Below are 22,883 nucleotides of genomic sequence, written 5' to 3'. Positions count from 1 at the left end.
GTTGGTATTCACTTACTCCTTTCATCCAAACTCTTCTTGGATATTGTCGATCATTGATACGAGCCATACACATTCACATCTTACTTCATAAAGAGTGATCAACTAACCTTACATGATTTGATGAGGTTGTGGCTAAAGTTTGCTTTGGTAATTTCCAAGATAATGCAGTGACACCACAAGTGAACAAATATCTAATTTGTGACTTGACATTTTGTGGGTCTGATAGATAGTATCCTGCATATGCATATATGATGAGAATGACATCTTGTGTTCCTTGTAGGTACCTGTAGACAAGGGTTTGTGTCTCCCCAATAACCAAACCTAATGATGATTACCTTTTACGTCATTAATATCGAGTAAGGTGAAATGCTGAAGAATCTCATGAATTCCCATGTTTTCTTAAATTTTTTAATAAAAATAATTCATTTTGTATTTCGAAAATCATTCATTTCGTGTCCTATTTATGAAAAACGTTCAATCTAGTTTATTTTGGTCCATAATCTGGGTCTAATAATTGTGTAGTTGGATGAGGTTTGAAAAGACCTTTCCAGCGATGTATTACAAGCCCAACTCCAAGTTAAAACGAGGAAGTTATGACCAAAATACTAAATTGGGCCTAAACCAAGCTTTATATGCGGACCCAATGATCATGTAGAGGGTTCGTTCATCTTAATTATATTCCTAAACCTATTAGGATTAATTAGAACCTTCTATAAGTTTCTGTAAGATCTTGATTATCCTTTTTGAAAAAATTAGATTAAAGAGTTTGAAATTGAATAAAGCTCCTCTTTTTGAAAGTCTTAATTCTATTCGAATTGAAAGATGTTCAAAGACGGTCGGATATTATTTTTGTGGCTCATAATTTTTAGGAAAAATGGAAAAGAAAAATCCAACCTTTGCACTTTTTCCTTACAAAAATCCAACCTTTAGTTTATTCCTCAAAAATCCAACCTTTATACCCCTCCTTCCCTAACAGGTCCATTTTACCTATTACCTGATTAACAGGTAAACCTTTTATTTTTCCCTCCTTAACCCTTTCTTCCCTACTCGTATTCATCTCCCTCCTTAACGAATTTTCCCAGAAAAAATTAAACTCCATTTTCATTCTTTCGAAAGGTTGAAAAAATCCAGGTTTTCCCTAATTTTTTTTTTCAATTGGAAGTCCTCAAAGTTTGTGTCTTTGCGTGCGGAAGAGTAATCGGCAAAAGAAATTCGACATTGCAATTTTTAAGGTAAATCGACGAACCCTAATTCTGCGATTTGGAGAATTTGCTTAATTGAAGTGATTTAAGTGGTTGTTTAGTTAGTTATTGTAGTTTAAAGTTAATTTTGGTTGGGTTGATGTTTGCCAGAAAATCTATCATGGGGCAAGTTTAAATTGAACAACAATGGTGTGTGGGTTTATTTGGGAGGGCAGTATAAAACTTTTGATGTTGATCCTGATGAGTTTTGTTGGTTTAATATGGAAGAGTTAATTGCTAAATATGGTGATTATGCTGAAAAGTACTTGCTAGACTGTTTAGTTCCTTGCTTTGACTTTGGGGAAGGGTGGAGGAATGTCTGTAATGATGATGAGTTCAGGTCAATGGCTGAACTCATTGTGAACAGTAGAGAATTAGACTTGTATGTGGTGCATGATGATGTTGATCTGAGCCTGATGTGTTAGTCCAACCCCAAACTGGATCCACTAACAAAAGCCAGCCCAAACTGAAGTCAAATAAGTCCAGTAGGCTAAGAAAAATGACTCCCAGGAGGGCTAGTACATTAAACCCAGGAGTCAATTGTTGTGGGAGATAAGATTCCTTCCCCCACTTGCAATAAAGAAACAGAATTTCAGATGGTCCCCACTCCAACAGTCAACAACCTAACAGGTTCAAAAAGCATTCTTGTTCCCTGTGTATCTACCCCAATCCCTTCTGAAACACAAGAAAATCCTATTGAAAAACCAGATCCCCAATTTGAAGCCAAAAAACCACCTTCAACTCAATCAAAATTCATTAGGTCTGCTGTGCCTAATGATTATGAATGGGAAGATAGCAGACCAGACATCCAATCCCTTTAGACACATTCTTCTGGGGTGAACCTTATGATGATGAGGATGATGGTGATGAAGAGGGGATGGTGGTTTTGTAGTGGAGAATGAGTCTGAATGGGATACTGATTATGAAGAAGAGTGTGAGGAAGACTATCTAAATAAGGAAAAATTGATTGACTGTGAAGAGGAGGACTGACTTGGTGACTATGAGATTTATGATGCAAACTTTGTATCTGGTGAGGTGGATGGTGAGCCCAATGATCTTGAGTTGTTGAAAGACCCAAAGGTGTTTGATTTGGACACCAGTGATGATGAGCATGAGGTAGCTAGGGAGAGAGTTAGGGGTTTCAACAGTTCTGTTGTTGAATTAGCACAGAAGCTGAAAGAAGAAGCTGGGAAGGGAAAACTTTATGCACAAAAGGAAGGAGGGGGTGAATTAGTAAAGACTAGGGGGCAGGGTGGTTTTGTGTCTGAATATGAGGATTCAGAAGATGACATTCATACACCTAGGGGTAGTGAGGATGAGGAAACAAATGAGGATAGGAAAATCAGGAGGAGTTTGTTAGTAGGGGTTGCCACAGACTTTAAACAATTCAAGTGGAGGGCAGGACAAAGGTTTGGCAATAGAGAAGCATTTAAGGAGGCTGTGGCTAAGTATGCAGTATCTCAGGGTAGAAACCTCAGTATAGTGTCAGGGAATAGGCCCAAGCAGCAAAGAATTGTTGTGAAGTGTTCAGTAGGGTGTCCATTTAGGTTGTATGCTTCCTCGGATTCTAGGAGGGGTTCATTTGTAGTGAAGACTGCCATGGAGGAACACACATGTTTAAGAAATATGGAGAAAAATAAGCAACTAAAATGCACTTGGTTGGCTGAACAGTTGCTTGATGTGTTCAAGGCTAGACCACACTGGCCTGCAAAAGAGATAGTTGAGACATTGAAGAGGGCTTACAGAGTGATTGTGAAGAAAGATTTTGCTTACAAAGTGAAATATCAATCCCATAAAAAGTTACATGGTTCTATGAAAGAACACTATGGGAAACTTGGGAGGTATTTAGAGGCTTTGAAAAAGACAAGTCCACAAATTCATTTAGATTCAATGACTTACATGGAGAAGAAGAAACCCCCAGAAATATTTAAAAGGTTGTATGTTTGTTTTGAGGGAGTGCAGAAGGGTTGGAAAGAAGGATGTAGGAAAGTGATTTGTGTGGATGCATGTTTTTTGAAAACCTTTTTGGGAGGGCAGTTAATATCAGCAGTTAGGAGAGATGGCAATGATCAGATGTATCTTATTGTCTAGGCTGTTGTAGAGGGAAAGAATAACAATTCATGGGAGTGGTTTTTGAACAACTTGAAGAAAAGCCTTGAGCTTGGTGATGGTGCTACCATTGTTATTATTTTAGATGAGCATCAGGTAACTTCAATTTCCTTCTTCCTTCATGTTTTGGTCTATTTGTTGTAGTATGTTTGTTTAGAAGAATAGATGTGTAATTCTCTGTTTTGGATGTATTTTCTCAGTCCATTTTGGAAGGAGTGAAATAGGTTATGTCAAATGCAAAGCATAGACATTGTGCAAGGCACATCTTTTCTCATTGGCATAAGAAATTCAGGGGTGATGACATGAAGATGTTGTTTTGGAACTGTGTCAAGTCTTACAGTGAAGCTGATTACAAGGATGCAATTTCTAAGTTAGCAGTGGCAGACCCCCTTGCAGCAGAAGCCTTCAAGTCATACAACCCCTAAGGTGTTTTGTAGGGTCTTTTTGAAGACTGAAGTGAAGGCTGATGTAGTTACAAGCAACATGGCTAAAACTTTCAATGGATACATAATACATGCAAGGGCTAAACATTTGATTTACATGTTAAAGGATATCAGAGGTGCCCTGATGAGGAGTTTAGCAGTGAAGAAAGAAGAGATGTTGAAATGGAAGACTGTTCTGTGCCCAAGAATTCAGAAAAAATTGGACAAGGAAAAGGAGGAGGCTGCCTTTTGTGAAGTCCTGCCATCAACAAACACAAAATTCCAAGTGAGCTAAAGGTTGGATACTTGTGTTGTTGACTTAGAAGAGAAGTCATGCACATGTAAGAAATGGAACATGTGTGGCTATCCCTGCTGCCATGTTGTTGCTGCAATTTTCTTTTTGCACAAGTGTTGGGAATATTTCAAGCATTACCCCAAACTTGAACCCCACTGTGATCATGCACTCAAGCATGGTGGCGTCCAAAGGGAAGGAAGCTAGAGCAAAAGAGTCGCCAACAAGTTTTAAGAACTTGTAAACCGCCCACTGGGTGAAGGTTACACCCCTTAACGATCCAGGAGATCGTTAACTCCAATAGGTCTGGAACCATGACTGGAAGTTCGGGGATGAAGGTAAAAATTCAACCTAAAAGTGATTGAACCTACCCTAATAATAGGCCTCTACTTTATTCTTCTCGTATTCATGTGCGCTTTCTGACTAACATGCAATCATTAGGTTAAACCTAAACCTGTTTAATCTATGTTGGTTGAATATTAATGCACAAATAAATCTATTATTGGCTATCACTTGAAATTATAATCAAATTAACCCTAAATAAGATTATTAATTAATTATCTTATTAAGCGTGATTATAAGTACCAAATTCCCTTTAAACATGCATAAAAGGCGTGATCAAGCAATAACAATATAAATAAAGCAACATAATAATAATAATCATAATAATCATAATAATAATAATAAAAATAATCACCATAATCATGTTAAAAATAAAGCATAATAATAACAAGATCCTAAGCATGATACTAACAAAATTAATAACAAATCCTAGCATGTCACTAAACATTAAAATTCAAAGCTTTAACCCTAACATGATACTAACATGCTATTTAGGAAAGAAAATAGGAAGCATCATAGAAATCATAATTGATATAAGGAACTTATTGTTTTCACCCTAAACATCATACTAAGAAAAGCATCCTAATATGATACTAGGAAAAATATCCTAAACATGACTTCTATATCATAATATCAATTAAACAATTAAAGAACTTACTTGGATGCCTCTTATCACTTACTAATAACAAAATACACACGTTAGTAACTTCAAGGAAAATAATAAAATCAAAACAATTAAATTAAATAATTGAAATAGAGATTTGGGACCAAACCCTCATAAATATCAAACCTTTCACGTCTAGGGCGAAGACAACTTCGAATTATGCTAGGTGTGTCTATATCTTGTGAATGCGGAATTTTTTTTGTAAAAAGGTTGGTTTAGAAAGAGAGAGAATCAAGAAATTCTTGATGAGAGTTGGTTAGAATTAGATGGAGAATTGGTGAGAATTGATGATTAAAAACGGAGGTTTAAGGAGGCTATTTATAACAAAACTCAGTCGGAATATGATAAAAAAGAATTGGAGTTTTAAAAATAATAAAACACGACGATGTCGCCACACACACCTTTGTCGCCAAGCGAAAGACGTGTCGCCGCGGCGACAACCTGTAGTGCGGCGCTGCAGTCAGTTTTTGCGGATTTTGTTTTGATCATATCTTTTTATCTAGAAGTCCAAATAAGGCATTGGAAAGTTATTGAAGTCTAATTTCCATCCTAGTTGAAATCAAATTAAAATCTTTCGTATATAAAACGATATGGTAGAAATAGTGGAAGAGTGTCAGTTTTGGATAAAGTTTCATATCTCATTCATATCTTTTTCGTTATATCTCGGAATTAATATTATAATATATAACTGGAAATATAATTTCAAGATCTATCCAACCATATAAAATTTGGATAAATATTATGATGCACAAAAATAAAATCTGAACATATTCCATCTCGTACAAAACAAGGATTCTCAAAAGGAGTAGCTTTATTCAATTTCAAACACTTTGAAACATAATTATCAATCCTAACTCCATTAGGATTTAAGAGAACATTCTTGAGTATTCTAGAAGACTATAATCAATCCTAATAGCTTTAGAAATGATAATTAATAATAGGTCCTCCTCTAGATCATTGGGCCGTATTTAAGAACCAAACCGGGCCCAGTTTAGTATTTTGGCCATAACTTCCTCATTATTCATCGGAATTGGGCTTACAATATATCATTGGAAAGGTCTTTTCAAGCCCCATCCAACTACACCATTATTGGACCCATATCATGGACCAAATTAAACTAGAATCCACGTTTTTCAAAAATAGGGTAAAGAAAAGATATATTTTCAAAAACAGAAAGAAGAGATATTTTAATAAAAATATCCTCATCACTAGACTTTTCACACTTTTTCTTTATTCGATAATCAAATGACGTGAAAGGTATTCATCACTGGGTTTGGTTTTAGGGAGACACATTTGGGTGTCTACAAAAGCCCCTACTTTGACTGAGTTTGGAGAAACGCAAGTTTCGAAAACAAAAGTCAAAGTATCGATAGGGACAGAGAATGATTCAGAACGTTCTGCGATCCTAAATCATTCTTGTAACGCCAATACCTGCAAACTAGCATTAGTTAAAATAGATAAAAGAGTTAAGAAACGCGTACCTTGCACTGTCGAGCACACGTCTCTGGAGTAACCAATTTGTTGCATTTGCCGTTGTGACAACCTTCCACAAGATAGGGAACACCATCTTGTTGTTTTGATGTTCACTCGTCTCTGAACAATGGAGCTTTTTTGATATGTCCACACGTCTCTGAACAAAAGAGCTTTGATATGATATGCCCACGCGTCTCTGAGCAAAAAGAGCTTTTTTCTTGAATCATAGTGACAACCTTCTCAATCATAGCAAAAGTCGTCGAAGACCGCCTCATCACGAACCGCTCTTCTCAAATCTCGGTGACAATCTCCACAATCTTAGCGAATGCTGTCGAAGATCGCCCATCTCGTGCTATCTTCTCAAATCTTAGTGACAACCTCCACAATCTTAGCGAATTATGTCGAAGACTGCCCATCTCGTGCTATCTTCTCAAAAATTGGTGACAACCTCCACAATCTTAGCGAATGCTGTCAAAGACCGCTCATCTCGTGCTATCTTCTCAAATCTTGGTGACAACTTTCCATAATCTTAGCGAACGCTGTCGAAGACTGCCCATCTCGTGCTATCTTCTCAAATCGAGTGATAACTTCCACAATCATAGCGGAAGCTATCAAAGACCGCTTCATCTTGAATCGTTCTTTTCTCAAATCAAATAATAACCTCCTCAATCATAGTGAAAGCTATTGAAGGTCACTTCATCTCAAACAGTCCTTCTAAAATCCAAGCGAGAGACTTTTTTTTAATCTTAAAGCCCCCTGTTGAAAGCTTCGTCATCTTAAATCTTCAAATCAACCCTTCCATCTTTGGAAAATCTTTTTCAAGAACCATATCTGCGATTCTTAAAGGCTTCAAATTGATTTGTGAAAATCTTCCATCCTAGGAATTCTTTGTGAACCAATACTTCGGTGTTTTTACTTCTCGTGAACCATTATGTCGGTGCCTTTTCTATGAGCCAATGTTTAGGCGCTTTAAGCTAAGTGAGACGATCTTTTATCAGGTCAATCACTTTATGTGATTGTAATCGAGTCAATTACTTAATCATGTCAGATTGCTTATAGGGGCTAAATGGCGTACCAAGGAACCCAGAAATTTCTGCACTAGGCCTGCATAATCTAATATGGGGGCCACGCATTGTGTCGCCGTATTTTTCTTCTGTCGCCGACAGCCTGGTCATCTGGCGCTGGAGTCGGGTCTTCCTTATTTTGCTCTTGCTGCTGCTGTTCATTGCTCGGTTTCGCTCCGAAACTTGGTCGTGTCCTTTCAACCAAATCCGCTCAAATATTTTGTAAATTAAAGCTTTTCATCTCTTATTTACTAATTCATGTAATTTTGCTCAAACTCTTCTCATCTTGGAAGAGTCTCATGCGGCGTATTCGCGATTTTTTGAAAAAATACGAGAACATTCTTACTCGTTTGCTCTTTGGAATGTACCAGCATTTGCATTTTGAACTATAGGACTTTGCTTATCCTTCTTTAGGGTTTACCTAAGACTTAGTGTTGCTTGACTCATTAACTTGACATGACTCGAAGTGTTTTGATAGACATAGTTTGGCATGACTCAAGGTATAAACTTGACTTAATGATGACTCACTTCGTGTCACTCGTGTGTGCATAGTGTTGACTCATGAAGCTCGATATGTACATGACTCAAAATGCAGAAAAACAAAAATTTCCGTCATTTTTGTGGAGGGTGCCGACTTTCTCCTGAAAAAGAAAGACGCGAAAAAGAAAGAAGCGAAGTTTTTGAAGGTGCATGTTGAATGAGCTTAGCCAAGTATATGCGTTTGATGCTGTCTCTCAAGGTGAAAGAATTAAATTATTCTAGGCTATCTCAATTGTTGACTCCAGGATGAAAGTATTTGGGTAACTTAGGCAGGGAGGCTAAGCACTTCGTACTTTGTGATGCAAGGATGATTGATGAGTGATTTTGTTATGACGAAGTATGCTTCAATGTTGTGTTAATATTTCATGACAAAGGGTTCCTAAGGGAAGTATATTTGGTCATGTATCTGTGATGTGTGTGATAGTGACACTAAAGTTAGGTCGCAAAGGCTAAGTGTATGGGAAAAATATATTGAAAAGAGTCAAATGGTGGTGACTCTTAGGCTGAGTAGGCTAATGATGAAAGGATCAAGCCCCCAAGTTTAGCTCTAAATGAATAGGGATGAGCATTGGAGAACCTTTGATATGATCAATTATGCATTTTTTATTACGGCCGCACCCCAATGTGAGGTTGCCTACGTATCCGTTAGGAATAAGGTCGAACGTAGCTCTAGCCGAACCTCGCACAAGTGTGTATACCTCAAAAAGGTCTGTTGAAGGGTTGTAACATGGTTAGGCTAAAGGTTTGAAGAAGAAGGGGATAAAGGCTCAAGACCCTAGATAAGCCCCCAAGGTGTGCAACCTTGCTTTTGAATATTTGTATTCTTGAGTTTTCTCACTTTTGAACTTTTTTTTTATTATTATTTATTTATTTTTGCTCTTTTTTTTTTGCTTTTGAATTTTTTTATTTTTATAAGTGTGGGCAATCTCGATCATGCGGTCTATCACTAACTTGGCATTCATGTTTCTCAAGCACAGTACCGAGCACTCGATAAGAAACGCAATTCGAGACGTGTTCTTATCAAAGATATTTTCATATCAAAGACATTGGAACACTTACCCTTTTGTACACTTTTATTGTTTTTTTTTACTATTTTAATCTTTGGATACACTAAAGCTTTTGTTCTTTGAAAATTGCATCAGTTGCACACCATTCCATCCCAAGGTCAGGTAGATGTGGGTTAAAGAAAGAAAGGTCAATCGTTAGATGATGCTCAAAGTGGTTTATCAAGAAAGGATTGTATATTTGAAGGGTGAAAGGTAATATGATGTGGTTATAAGGGGTGCCTCAAATCATTGGTATACCTTGTGCTTAATTTGGTTTTTTTTTTTTTTTTTTTTTTTTTTTTTTTTTTTGCAATGCAATGATCATATGTAAGGAAATAAATGCTCATTTTATTTAAAAAGTGAAGGGTAAAAATTAAACTCTAAGAAATAAATTCAAGGAGGATGAAGGGTGCCTATGCTTGACTTATAAGGGAAGGGTTTGAAAAAAGAAGAAGAAAGCATGAAATCTTGGTGAGAAGCTTTCCTTGTGCATTTGTTTCATCATTATCCTCATTTTTTTTATCACATGACTCAAACTCGATTCAACATGCATGGATGGAAGAAGGTAGGAAGAATAAAGGTTGTGATATGGAGAAACCATGTAGAGAATGGAAAGATGATGTAGATGGAGAGATATGAAAAAAATTAGGAATAGAATGTACCCCCAACTCAAATGACGGAAAAAAATCGACTCATGCATGAACCTAAGACATGGTCATGGTGACATATACACAAAGTGTGTTCTACGACTAGTGAGTGTAGGTGACATGTTAAGACTTGTGTCATGACCATGTGACTAGACTCAAGCAAAGATTAAGTTAAGACTTCATGTAGTATATGCATTAAACTGGACAGGCTGTGGTAGTTTAATCATAACTTTTTATTTGCGACTTTGATTGGGATTAAACCAACGCCAAATTAAAGATAAAACTCAGGGCTACAGATCCATAGGCTGTACGACTTGTAACTCTTTATATAACTCCAGTTATGACCAAAACAAGTTGATGCTTGTGCAGTATACAGGAATAAAAATCCGGGTTGACTTAAAGGAACTATGACTCGATTTAAGGTATATTTTTTAGCTCAAATTAATTAATCAATTAATTAAGCCAAGCCCTTTAGTCATTGGTTAGTTTATTAAGACTTATTTACAAACACAAGTCAAACCAAATGGTTAGTTTAGTAACATAATAAGTATGCACAAGTAAGAGATGCACAAATGCACAAATAAATCTATTATTGGCGATCACTTGAAATTATAATCAAATTAACCCTAAATAAGATTATTAATTAATTATCTTATTAAGCGTGATTACAAGTACCAAATTCCCTTTAAACATGCATAAAAGGCGTGATCAAGCAATAACAATATAAATCAAGCAACATAATAATAATCATCATAATAATAATAAAAATAATCACCATAATCATGTTAAAAATAAAGCATAATAATAGCAAGATCCTAAGCATGATACTAACAAAATTAATAACAAATCCTAGCATGTCACTAAACATTAAAAATCAAAGCTTTAACCCTAACATGATACTAACATGCTATTTAGGAAAGAAAATCGAAAGCATCATAGAAATCATAATTGATATAAGGAACTTATTGTTGTCACCCTAAACATCATACTAAGAAAATCATCCTAACATGATACTAGGAAAAATATCCTAAACATGACTTCTATATCATAATATCAATTAAACAATTAAAGTACTTACTTCGATGCCTCGTATCTCTTTCTAATAAAAAAATACACACGTTAGTAACTTCAAGGAAAATAATAAAATCAAAACAATTAAATTAAATAATTGAAATAGAGAATTGGGACCAAACCCTCAGAAATATCAAACCTTTCACATCTAGGGCGAAGACAACTTCAAATTATGCTAGGTGTGTCTAGATCTTGTGAATGCGGAATTTTGTTTGTAAAAAGCTTGGTTTAGAAAGAGAGAGAATCAAGAAATTCTTGATGAGAGTTGGTTAGAATTAGATGGAGAATTGATGATTAAAAACGGAGGTTTAAGGAGTTTATTTATAACAAAAATTAGTCGGAATATGATAAAAAAGAATCAGAGTTTCGAAAAGAATAAAACACGACGTTGTCGCCACACACACCACTGTCGCCAACATGTCGTCGCGGCGACAGCTTGTAGTGCGGTGCTGCAGTCAGTTTTTGCGGATTTTGTTTTTATCATATCTTTTTATCTAGAAGTCCAAATAAGGCATATAATATATCGTTGGAAAGTTATTGAAGTCTAATTTTTAAACCAGTTAGAATAAGATTAAAATCCTTTTTAGATAAAAAGATATGACCGAAATAGTGGAAGAGTGTCAGTTTTGATAGAGTTTTATATCTCATTCATATCTTTTTCGTTATATCTCGGAATTAATATTATAATATATCATTGGAAAGATAATATCAAGATCTATCCAACCATATAAAATTTGGATAAATATTATGAGGCACGAAAATAAAATCTGAACATATTTCATCTCGTACAAAACAAGGATTCTCAAAAGGAGTAGTTTTATTCAATTTCAAACTCTTTGAAACATAATTATCAATCCTAACTCCATTAGGATTTAAGAGAACTTTATAGAGTATTCTATAAGACTATAATTAATCCTAATAGCTTTAGGAATGATAATTAATAATAGGACCTCCTCTAGATCATTGGGCCGTATTTAAGAACCAAACCGGGCCCAATTTAGTATTTTGGCCATAACTTCCTCACTATTCATCGGAATTGGGCTTATAATATATCGTTGGAAATATGTTTTCAAGGCCCATCCAACTAAACCATTATTGGACCTATATTATGGACCAAACTAAACTTGAATGCACGTTTATCAAAAATAGGGTAAAGAAAAGAAATATTTTCAAAAACAGAAAGAAGAGATATTTTAATAAAAACATCCTCATCACTAGACTTTTCACATTTTCGCTTTATTTGATAATCAAATGACGTGAAAGGTATTCATCACTGGGTTTGGTTTTAGGGAGACACATTTGGGTGTCTACAACAAGAATTTAGAGGATTATGTGAATCAATGCTACAAGAAAAACACTTACCTAAAAGCATATGAGAACTCCATACCACCATTAGAGGGTGAAAGGCATTGGCCCATGTGTGACTTAGTTGTGGTCCCCCCTCTAATCAAGATAGGTCCAGGTAGATATAGGAAAAACAGGAGGAAAGACCCCTTTGAAGACCCTAAGAAACCAGGGAAGCTAACTAGGCATGGAACAGAAATGACATGTGGTGTTTGTAACTCAAAAGGGCATAATAAGAGAAGCTTCCCTAATAAAGGGACAGCAGTGCCACAAGAACCCCCAGCAAAGAAACCAAGAGGTAGGCCTAGAAAAGAGCTTGTGGTTCAGGCTACCCAACCAGCACAGACTGCTGCACCTTCTCACCTCACTACTACTGCAGAGCCTCAAGGATAGGTAGAGGTGGCAGGGTGATAGGTAGGGGAGGCAACAGGGGAGGCACCAGGGGAGCAAGCAGAGGAGCAACTCCAAGTGGAGCAACAAGGGGAAAGGGGAGGCCAAGAAAGGATGCTGGCAAGGAAAGTGATCTTGCTGCCAGTGTGGAAGTTCAGAGTACTAGGGGAAGGGGTGGTTGAGGTAGCAGGGGTGGCAGGGGTTTAATGGGTGGAAGAGGAAAGGGACAAAGTAATCCTAAGGGCTATGGGAACTTAGTTACACGAGATGGAAGCTCTTATGTAAGCTATATATATGTGTATTTTATTTTTTTTGGTTCTGTGTCAAGGACTATTTTATTAACATTGGGCATGATGCTTTTGATGTACCGGTTCATGGAAAAGCACAAGTAAAGGATGCCAGCATAACAACCACAACCTTTTCATACAACTTCACCCAAGGCTCAACTTCATAGCTTACTTTAGTTCAACAGCTTTTAAATTGTAATAGTAGTAGTTATAGTCTGTTTTGGAGACAATTTCATTTACATTTCAATGTCCACATGTATGAATTTGGATTACTTTATGTAACTGTTGTGCAACATTAATCTATTATGGTTTTATTTTCATTGTGCCATTCTTTTCTTCCAAAATTTGCATACAAAAAACAATATCAAATAAAGCAACAACATGAGTTCATTCCATTAAAATCAGTTGCCCAAAATATACAATTATTAACACCTAATAGGTCCACATTAACCATACTAAACAACAGAATTTTTTTTTGCCAAGTACTGTCTGCTACAACTACTGCAGACATCTAAACAGAACCATCAACCTAGTACTACTACTTGATGCATATACATACCCAAAAATCAGCACTAACACCTACACCTTAAACCTCCCCAAAATCAAATACATCCACCAAACCATAATAATTCATACCCAAAAACCTGCAACAACATCCAAACCCCCCCTACAACCCCTTCACCTGCTTAAACATAAGAACTAGAGTGAAAAATGCCCAAGAAAACACCAGAGTAATCATGAGCCTCTTGTCAGTGTTAATCTCCTTCAGCTCAAACATGGTCTCAGTAGTAGCAATACCCATCTCTTCAACCTCCTCTACCAACTTCTCCTTTTTTGCCTTCAATTTCTTCACTTTATCCCTCATTAGATCCATCTCTTGCTTCAACATGTCCACTTGATGCTCAAGCTCAGAAATTATTTCCTCCTTCTCAACAACAATGTTTTGCAGTTCACGTAGATCATCAACCTCATCAACCCATTTGAAGAACCCACATGTCCTCTGCTCCTACAAATTAATTAAATTAAAATCCCAAACTGAAAATGCACAAAAAAAAAATTATATAAAAATTAGATGACAATTCACACACTTACAGGCCAGTACGTACAACCATAGAAGAGTTTACCCTTCGTAGGACCATCGTAGCGAACAGTCCTTAATGGCGCAAACTCATTGTGGTAGCATACTAGTTTTGCATGGGAGGAAGAATTTCCCTTCGACCTAGACCTAGAAGAACCTGAGCCAACTGAAAGATGACTTGCCATTTTTGTGGAAAAAATTACACAATTTTAATTTGCCTAAAATGGAAATGCATGAAATGAAGAAAAGAGTAGGGAGGGCAGAGCTTTTAAAGAGGGAGGATACTTGGGAATTAATGGGAGTATTAACTACCCTGCAACGGTATTAAATGGAGGGAAACCGGCTAGATTAAGAAAAGTAGGTATTTTACCTGTTTTAAAAGGTAATGGACCTGTTGGGAAAGGAGGGGTATAAAGGTAATGGAAAAAGTGCAAAGGTTGGATTTTTCTTTTCCATTTTTCCTAATTTTTATCCAAATATTTAATGGTTGGATAGCCCTTGAAATTATCTTTCCAATGATATATTATAATATTAATTCCGAGCTATAACAAAAAAGATATGAAAGAAATACAAAACTTTATCCAAAATGATACAGTGATACCCTTCCACTATTTTGGCCATATATTTTATTCAACCAAAGATTATTCTAATCTAATTCCAAATAGGTTGAAAATTAGTGTTCAAGAGCTTTCCAACGAAATATTATTTGCCTTATTTTGATTTCTGGATCAAAAGATATGATAAAAACAAAATCCGCAAAAAACAGTTTTTATCGCACCGCGATAATCCTCGCGTCGCGATACTTCTTATCGCCATGCAATAAAATGATTTTTAATCCGATTTGAATTCTGACTCTTTTCTGATCGTTTTCGGTCGTTTTTCTCCATATGTAGGGGAGATTTTCTCCATTTTCAATCACTACCAATATACCCACAATCATCATCTCTTTTTCTATATAAGCTAAAACTTATTCTCTCTTTCCCTCTTTTGAGTTTTTTTAAGTCTTTCTACACCATTTTATAAAATACATCATTCCTTATTCACGAGTCTTAGACGGCCCTAACCAAGCTCGAAATTGCCTTAGATTTCGATATGAAAGATTGATATTTCTGAGGGTTTTGTCCCAAATCAAATTTCAATTTTTTTTTCGAGTTTTTCACCATATGTCCCTGAGGTTATTGAATCGGTAGGGGTTTGTGGATTTGGAGAAGTGTTTCTAATCGAAAGGGAGAATTGTAAGTATACAATGAAGATGATATCTCTAAATGGAGGTGAACTTATGAAAGAGCTTAATATAGAAATCTCTCTATTATATGACGTCGATCATCCACGTATTGTTAAGTATTTATTTATAATTAGAAATATTATTTTTCTATCAAAAGAATAAAAACCTTTCATTTTTCAAATTAGAATAGATTTAAATTAAAAGTTAATTTGTTTTACATTTAGGTTGGAGATTATCTATGTTTTGGGGGATCATTTGTGTTTAATCATGGAATATGCCGTCTCTAATTTGCAACGAATGGAATTTATAATAGATCCCATTACCTTTAACTCTAATAAAATTAAGATAATCCTACTTCTCACAACAAAATCACGAATTATTAATTAATTTATTATGTGTGATTTTAAGTACATTTTTTTTTAAACTTGCAAGAGACGCCGTGATCAATCTATAACAATAATATCAAGAAACATAATAATCATTAACAAATTTCATATATATTATTCATAAATGAACAAATAACGTAAAAATATTCGTAAACATGCACGTACATAAATCGATATACTTCTAATATGTTAGAATTTATATTTTCTAATTTAAAATTATATTTTCTTATGACTAAATTTTTAATATGTAATTAATTACTAGATTAACAAAATTGAAAACAGTTTTTTTTTTTTTTTTTTTTTTAAGGAAAAATTGAAAATAGTCTTTAATAAGCTAAATATGTTACTTAGTAGAAAGAGAACAAATTAAAAAAAAAATGTATACAAGGGTGAGAAACTTCGGTGAACAAGATAGTGATATAATGAGAATATGAGATCAATACATCATTTTAATGGAAAAAAAAATCGTTTTATTTTTAGTTTCACATTTTCACATGCAATACACTTTTCAAAGACATTACACAAATTTGATTTTAGAAACTTTTACTGAATTGTAATATCTTTTTGTGATACGTAAAACATCACATTCCCAAGAGTATGAGTAATGAATTACGGAGTGGTTTTAGCCTATAAGAGAGAAATGTTCATTGGCCAAGGAGTATTACAGAGTAGTAGGTATAATATTGAGGTGATGGAGTAGTAGCATCGCTCACACCTCGTAACCCTGAGGTATAGGGATCAAGCCTCATGGGACTCATTTGAGGGATTTCCCTTATCTCCCCCCTCAAACGAGCCCTTTCTTCTTTGTTTGAATAGAGGCGTAGTCCCCGTTCTTTAGAGCTGCTATGCTCTGCTTTATTTTCAAATAATAATTAATAATAACAATAATAATAATTAATATTCAATAATAATAATAATTAATATTGTATTGATGATAATAATTTATTATTTTGAATAATTATTAATATTAATAATAATTAATATTTATTAATCACAATAATAATTAATAATAATAGTTATCATTATTAATATTTAATAATTCAAACTATTAAGAATTAATATTTAATAATATTATTAATTAATAATTTCTAATAATTATAACAATTCTTTCAAATAAATAAATAATAATAATAACAATTAATAAAAATTTCTTTTATAAACATTTGATATTAGAATCACAATGTGTAGAAACATTATATGTATGTGGGTATTGATTGTTAGTTCATTGAGTCGAATTATTTTTCAAATCTTCCCATACAATTTAAGAATTAAAAAAAAGAGGTTGTTTTCAAGTAGTACTTTGTATATCATTATTATTTTTAGGGTTAAAAATATATTATTAAGACAAATTTATGAGTAAAATCATTATTACTCATTAAATCATTTTATTTTAAAACTTTTGTGAAATAAATACAAGTAAATTGTTGTCTTTTATCTTTCTTTATTAACATATATTAAATATGGTATACATATATTTATGTTTTCACTCACCTAAATCAATGGTATATGCACTTAGTAATAGTAATAGTAATAGTAATAACAACAACATTAATAATAATAACATTGATAATAGTGTTAATAATAATAATAATAATATTAATAATAACAACAATAATAGTAGTTAATACTCCCTCCGTCCCTTTTTTACATTCCTCCTTTCCTTATGGGTATTCCAAAATTGGAGAAGCATTGATAGTGATATGATTTCCTCCAAATATGGCCTTCACTTGTTGATTAAGGGATGAAGGAACGACCTTAAGGTCATGAAGCCAAGGGCGCCCCAACAACAAACACTACAACAAAATCTAGAATATGAAACTCTTGATATAGAACGGTTAGGGTAGGATGGACGTTTTTTACAATTATATAGAACGTCTATCAGTTGCAGGCGTTATGTAAAGTAATAAATATAGAACAGTTAAGTTCCTAATCGTTCTCTATTCTTGTTAGCATATAAAAATATATATTTTAGGGTTTTTCTAAGCTATACTCCTAAGGTATTCGAGTTTCTAAGGTGTACCGATACTTTTTCAAGTTTCTAAGCTGTGCCCTTCAACTCCTTATCAATATTAAAATGTACCCTTGTTAGTTGTTTAAAAGTTATTTGAGAGTGTGATTTCGTGGCTTCAGTTTTCATTATTAGGGTTGCGGTGGCTAAGATTTCTTTCTCCTACCATTTCCTTACCTTTTATCATCTTTCTATTAAATTTATAGTTAACTTTAGGTGACGTGGAAGTCCTAAGGAGGGTACCATTCATTAATGGTAGTGAGTTGAGGGGCACAACTTAGAAACTTGAAAAAGTATAGGTACACCTTATAAACTCGAATACCTTAGGGGTATAGCTTAATTAATGAAAAAATAAGTTAAGTCTCCAATTATATATTATACTTTGTTCACGTAATACTTTTACCTTATTTAAGGGATTTGACCTCTATTTTCATGTTTAATTAGGGAAGTTACTTCATTATATATGGAGTATTATTATTATTATTTATTTATTTATTTTCATATGTACAAGTATAGTTTTTACTGTAGCAAATCTAACCCTACTCTTTACTTACCTGATCTATCCGCCTCCCTTATTCTCTTTCTCCCCTATATTTCTCAGTCATTTATAGTCCCTTTTAATTTGATTTTAGCCTTATTAAAAAAATCCCTTTGGAATTCTTAGTTTTTTTTTTTTGCATATTCCTTCCTTCTTCATTAAATACTCTCTGTTTTTTTCTGTCTTCTTCTTGTTCTGTCCTTAATTATTCTCTGGAATGGAGAATAATAATCCTGATTCAGTTTTTAGGATGGGGGATCTTGTTCCCACTCCTGACAATATTCGACGCCATGATAGAATTAACTACAATTGGTGTGTGATTGGAAGCTTCGTTGGGCATAATCCACCTTCCGTGGAGTATGTTCAACACGTAGTTAATTCTAGATGGGTTAGACGTGGAGATATAAGGGTCCATAAAATAGGGATTTATTTTCTTTTTGAGTGCAGGAAGTTTTAGACCGTCAAGGGATTATCAGAGAATACACGGCTATTTTTGATGGTAGGGTCATCAACTTCAGACGCTACCAACCCCTTGATGTTCCGCAACATCTTGAGTTTTCTATGGCTCAATTGTGGGTAAGGATCTACGGCTTACCTTTTCCCTTTTTAACTTCACAATGGGCTCGTCGAATTTTCGAGCGAATTGGTCACATAGTCACGCTTGATCAAATAAGTGATCGAGTACCCAGGTTTTCAGAGCTGAGAGCTCGTATGATAATTGATTTATCACAACCTTTGGTACCGGGCTGCTTTGTCCTGGTATCCAAAGAGAAAGTTGTGTGGGTCTACTTCAGGTATGAAGGCATTTTCAAATTCTGTAAGCAGTGTGGAATGGTTGGCCATTCAACTAGGCGCTGCAACCTTACGTCTCAAGTTGCGAGACGAAGATTAAGGCAACGCATGGATGCTAGGGAACAAAGCGGTTTGAGAGTGTTGTATGGTCCAATGGATCAACCTATTTATACTAATATGATTCGTGGCTTGCCAGATCGTTACATTTTCAGGAACACGGCGGTTAATTTGCGCCGCCTGGAAGAGCCCGAGGATCTCTATGCGGAGCTTCGTCGCCAACGAGACAATGACATCACAGGATCTGAGTTCGATCAGTCATCTCCATCGAATGATACGGAGGTGTTCTTTTCGGGGGATGAGGAGATGGAAGAAGATTCGCAAAATTCGGGGGAAGTGGACTTTGCCCCGAGTTTAACTCCGTCACCAGGAAGGCATTATGGGCTGAATGGTGACCCATATGCTCACTTCTACCCATCTCATCATGATGGGTTGGCTAGGAACGATAGGGAAGAGAGCCCAGAAGTTGTGTATATGGGCGGATGGCCACATATTGTACAAGGAACATTCCCAAGGTGGGCCCCATCTCAGCAGCCAAATAGGGGTAACATGACTTTCTCTTTCACGCAAGAATCTAATCTCCCACCTTCCAGCAACTCGCGTTTTGCGAACTCGACATTTGAGGTGGGAGAATCCTCAAATGCGGCAAATCGGGCAAGTCAGCAAGGGCCCACCCTCTTTCAAACTTTGGGTATCTCAAATTGGGCTTCAACCCCTTTCTCACAATTAAATCAGCGCAAAACAACAGGGCTGCTACAAGACATCACCAATCAAGAGTTTGTGACCTCGGGGGAGGCAAGTTAGCCCACTTCAGCGCAGTGGCTGCTTGCTCCACCGCCTCAACCCATGGTAACTCGTCTCTCCTCTCCTCCTGTTCATTTACTCCCTTATGCTAGAAACATAACTGAAGCAGGAAAGAGGTCGGTGCACTCGTTAAGAAATAACAGGGCTACTTCTCGAGTGCACCCGGAACCTATACAAGACTGGCCACCATTCTTTGAGCCAGAATTTCCCCATATGCCAATGGTTGAATTCGATCCGCCAAAATCACCAGTCTCGCAGGAGCAAAATCGAGCGAACGATTGTAACATTTTTTCAGCGGACAATGTTGGGAGATGGCCGAGGAAAAGGGTGCGAGATGAGATTCATTATGAGTCGAGATCATGCGACGATGGGTCAGTTCGGGAATGCTCTAATGACATAGAATGGGTGGTCAAGAAGCGTCGCCAAACTCTCGAACGGTGGTCTGAGAAAGGGGGATTTACACTTTGGCAGAGAGATAGAGGAGGGGGTTACGAATTCAGGTCAAAATCTATCTCAGACATTGATATGGCAAAGCAATGGGGGGTTGAGGTTCGAGTTTCTCGGCTAAAAAATAAAAACAGGAACAAGTGGGGATAATCTACCTCATCATCATCAGCTAGCCCTTCGAAGAAAAGAGGAATGAAGAAGTTACCTCTCAACCGACCAACATAGATTTTGATGATATGGATGTCGAGGTTTAACAAGCTATCTTGGATGAAATGGATGTAAGTTTGGGTGAGGCGGCTGCACCGGACCAGCCCCCGATGGATAAATAAAAGTACTCTCATGGAATTGTAGGGGTCTCAATGACACACTATCCCCTACACATCCGTACTTAGTGTGGCTTATTACTAATAAATTTCCTACTTTATTGTTTTTAGCGGAAACAACGATGTCTTTTGTTGATGTAAAATCTTTAGTTAATCCGTTTACTCCAAATTTTTCTTGTGGAGTAGACGCGGAAGGTACTAGGGGCGGGTTAGCAGTTTTCAGTTGGTATGATGGGTATTTTAGTTGCATTGCCTTAACTCCTAATTATATTCTATGTAATCTCAAAGAAGTTAATGAAAGTAGTAGAAATATTTTGTTTTTGTACGAAGAGCCCAAAATAGAGGAAAGATCTAGAGTATGGGATGAGCTTTCTACCTTTCTTTCCTTAACTCCTAATTGTCTTTTAATTGGGGATTTTAATCAAGTGGACTCCCTGCAAGATAAACTTGGGGGTTCCCTTAGCATACGGGGTCTTGGTGATTTTATGGATTGGAGGTTGGAAAATGAACTCATGGATATTCCCTTCTCCGGCCCACGTTTTACTTGGACGAACAAAAGAATTAGTGGAGGTCTTATTATGGAAAGATTGGATAAAGCTCTATGTACAAACAATTGGTTTGTTGAGTTTCCAGATGGTCGTGTCTTCCACAAGCCGATTATAGTTTCAGATCATGCTGCAGTTTTATATGACTTGGAACCTTCAATACCCAAGGCAAATAGGCCGTATCAACTAGAGAGATGGTGCCTTCGATTTAGTGAGATAAAGGTGTTAACTTCGGATACTTGGATGAGAAAAATTAATGGTTAAAGCATGTTTATGTTGGCAAGCCACTTGAGATCTTTTCGGGATAAGGCTCAGAAGTGGTGCTTGGATAATAAAACTGTTTGGGGGGTAAATTGGAGAAGTGTTTTGAATAATCTAGCGCGACAAGGGGAAGCTGTAACTTCAATAAGAGAAGGGGAAGGATATGTTCTTGGGGTGAATGAGTTAATTCCGAATTGTGCTTTGGATTTTCACTATTTGCAACAACGCCTTAAAGAGAAGTGGGTAAGGGAAGGATATATGCCTTCGCCAATGCTTTATAATAGAGTCAAGCAAAAACAGAAAAAACGAGAAATTATCACTCTTCGTAATGATGATGATATATGGGTTACAGGGCAAGATCAGGTAGCTTTTCTGATTCAAGACTCTCTTAAAAAGGTGTTTAATCCAGACATGGGACTAAGAGAAAGCTTAGAGGATAATATTGACCTCCTCTTCCGTGAGATGTCTTTCCCACAGCTAGATGATAGGGAAGTGGCAGCAATGATTAGGCCTTTCTCTTATCTAGAAATAAAAAATGTGATGTTCTCAATTCACCATCAAAGGCTAAAATCAAAGGGATTAGTGGGTTACGTCAGGGGGATCCGTTATCTCCATATCTGTTTCTTTTTTGCATGGATGTTTTATCGCGAATTCTCATTTTAGCAGAAGACATACAGTTATTTCAGGGGATCAAGGTTTCAAGAAGATCTCCTTCTATTTCTCATCTGTTTTTTGCAAACGATGCCATGATTTTCTTTAAAGCTACTAACATTTCATGTGAACAGATCGCAAGTCTTCTGGCTCGGTTTGAAAAAGTGTCAGGGCAGCAGTTAAATCTTAATAAATCCTTCATCAAGTTCAGTATGTCTGCTTCGGAGCAAGACAGGAACAGTTTTAAAGTTATCTTAAGGATGGAATGCAAGGATAATTTAGGGACTTATTTGGGTGCCCCAATTGATTTAGCACATAAGAAAGCTGACTTTTTCCGTTATCTAGTGGATAAAGTGGCTACAAAAATTATGGGGTGGAGCTCCTTGAATTTGTCCCAATCAGCAAAGTTGATCCTTATCAACACAGTCCTCATTAGTATTTCATCTCACGTGATGAAATGCTTCAAGCTGCCAGCTTCCATTGTCAATACAATAGACTCCATGATTACTAGATTTTTTTGGACCTCGAAAGGGGAAAAGGGCATGCATTGGGTCAAGAAGGATATCATTCACCTACCGAAGGAATTGGGTGGATTGGGTATTAGATCTGCAAGCACTTTAAATGATGCAATGTTATTTCGACAGGTTCAAAGAATGCACTGCAATCCCCAGCTACTAGCCTCTAAAGTCTTATACAAAAAGGATACGAACCCTCTGAATACAGGAACACTGACTGATAGGGTAAAGGGTAATGTCTCATGGGGTAAGAGGGGTCTACAGAGAGTCACTGGTACCTTTTTGGAGGGCTTTGCTTGGAAGGTGGATTCAGGGGATTCA

At 36.0% G+C, this 22,883-nt stretch overlaps 1 protein-coding gene across 1 annotated transcript; it reads left to right on the top strand.

Annotated features, from left to right (window-relative positions):
* Positions 1-20,712: 20,712 nt before the first annotated feature.
* Positions 20,713-21,399, top strand: LOC110710935. Its single transcript, XM_021889270.1, has one exon. The coding sequence runs from the start codon at positions 20,713-20,715 to the stop codon at positions 21,397-21,399; it is 687 nt and encodes a 228-aa protein (XP_021744962.1).
* The last annotated feature ends 1,484 nt before the right edge of the window (positions 21,400-22,883 follow it).

Source organism: Chenopodium quinoa, unplaced genomic scaffold (genome assembly GCF_001683475.1).
Source record: "Chenopodium quinoa cultivar QQ74 unplaced genomic scaffold, ASM168347v1, whole genome shotgun sequence".
In the NCBI taxonomy this organism is placed as follows: domain Eukaryota; kingdom Viridiplantae; phylum Streptophyta; class Magnoliopsida; order Caryophyllales; family Amaranthaceae; genus Chenopodium; species Chenopodium quinoa.
This window is presented reverse-complemented; position numbering and strand designations above follow the sequence as displayed.